The following is a 1,855-nucleotide window of genomic DNA, read 5'->3' as shown; positions in this document are numbered from 1 at the left end:
TTGGTCCGCCGAGTGGCTTTCCTCATGTGGGGGTCGGTTGGGTTTGGGGATGATTGCAGCCGGGGTGGGTGGTCAAGACGGCGCTCAAGGGGGCTGGAACCAAGGTTTTTATCAATATCTGCCAAGTAGGCTCAGTGCATCTGTTTTGAGCCAGCTCCTTGCCCCTGGTCATCCAGGTTTGCCCCTTCTGCCAGCGTTAGTAAGAGGGCAGCTCACCTCGCTCTGAATCGGGTTCAGTGTGACATCATTGCCAAACCACAATCCAAGCGCACTACGCAGCACGGGCGAACGGGCATGACCTGGTCTGTTCCCCATTCCATTGCTGCTTCCCGTGAAGACGTGGACAAGGAAGGTGAGGCGACGATATCCATCTTCAGCTGGCCGTTGCTGTTCCCTTGGTCAGTCAAGTGTGGTCTCAAACCTTTGTACTGTACGACTCATCTGCTTCGGAACCGACACGGGGCCAGGTCGCTTGTGCGTGGTCTATGATGCCGTCTTTCATCCCGAGGCGTTGCGGCTGGGCGGGAGCAATGACTCTTTTAAGGAGGTGTGTCTTGTTAGCCCAGGCCTGAAGACATCTGGTCGCCTGTCTTACTTGCTTGTTGCTTTGCACGTCAACAGATGCTGACGACCACAGCCATGGACGCGATTGAGCGTCAGTTTACGCATCACAAGCTTGACCGGGATACTTGCAAATATCCCAAAATGACCTTGAAGGCAAGCCACCGTCTGATTCGTCTCATGCCTGCAGCACCATGCTACCACGTGGAAGCATGCCGCAGAGTCTTGTTGTGCTCGGTTCATCGATATTGCTGCTGTTTGGCTGCGCTATGCCCATTCACTCGCAATGCGGGGAAAAGCTCATCTGCTTTTCTTGTGATCGTGTAGGGCATGCCGTCCCGGACCGTGATCCGCACACGGAAGGATGGTAGCCAAGCAGACTCCAAGCCACCAAGCATGGCCGATACGCTGGGCCGAGCTGCCCAGGCCATGACCAAGTCATCAAACGCACGGCCGACTCCGCTCAAGGCGACGCCAGCCATGTCAGCCAGTACGGCCCGCCGCAACACACACGTGTATAAAGTCGTCGAAAAGCGCCAATTTGACATGGCGGATACGATTGAGGGCGGTTCGGCGGGGTCTGCAGGGCAGCGCCCGCAGGCACTTACAGTCACGATCGAGTTGCCCAATTATGCCTCGGCGGCTGGGTTGGATCTCAACGTGGAGGAGCGCCGGCTGGTGGTTCAATCTGAGGATGGGCGTGCTGAGCCTTGTTTCGTTGAGATTCCTTTAGCTTACCCCGTGGCACAGGAGCGCGGCGAGGCCAAGTTTGATAAGAAGCGGCGGCACTTGGAAGTGAGGCTGCCTGTGATTCCCCGAGCCGAAGCGATTACGCCAGTTGTAGCACCAACTTCAGTCGCCGAGGTGGTGCCCGCATCCACCCCCGAGTCATCACCCACGCCCGTGGCCGATCCCAAGGCCGCCGTGCTTGAGACAGAGGTGATTGCAGCGACAACAACCGCAGTCGAGGACAACGCTCCAACAACGCCCGAGGCTGTGGGAAATGTGCCGGTCGAAGTTTCGCCAGCGGTGCCTGCGGTGCAGGTGACAGCAACCCAGGAACGACAGCGATTGGTGGTGCGCCTTGATGGACTCAATGCCACCCAGGTCGAAGGTCATGCCTTGCACGAACAGAGCATTGCTTCAGTCGTCATCCACGGCGTTGACCTGCATACCTCTCATGGCGTTTATGCGTTGCGGTGAGTTGACTGAGACTTCACGATCCATGCATGGCCTGATTGCTACATATCCAGGCCGAGCTTGGGGGGGGGGGGGGGGGGGGGGGGGGGGGGTG

General features: G+C 58.1%; 1 protein-coding gene across 1 annotated transcript in view; it reads left to right on the top strand.

Moving 5' to 3' along the window:
* Positions 1-1,855, top strand: part of MONBRDRAFT_22571 (uncharacterized protein) — a gene marked incomplete at both ends in the record, with an annotated part of 5,156 nt that overhangs the window by 626 nt on the left and 2,675 nt on the right. Inside the window, 5 exons of the mRNA XM_001742839.1 lie at positions 60-125; positions 238-352; positions 468-547; positions 622-765; positions 889-1,760. Of these exons, the coding sequence (XP_001742891.1) occupies positions 60-125; positions 238-352; positions 468-547; positions 622-765; positions 889-1,760 (1,277 nt within the window). The remainder of the gene's footprint in view (positions 1-59; positions 126-237; positions 353-467; positions 548-621; positions 766-888; positions 1,761-1,855) is intronic.

This window comes from Monosiga brevicollis, genomic scaffold (genome assembly GCF_000002865.3).
Source record: "Monosiga brevicollis MX1 MONBRscaffold_2 genomic scaffold, whole genome shotgun sequence".
Taxonomy (NCBI): Eukaryota; class Choanoflagellata; order Craspedida; family Salpingoecidae; genus Monosiga; species Monosiga brevicollis.
Note: the sequence above shows the minus strand (reverse complement) of the source record. Positions and strands in the feature narration are given on the sequence as shown.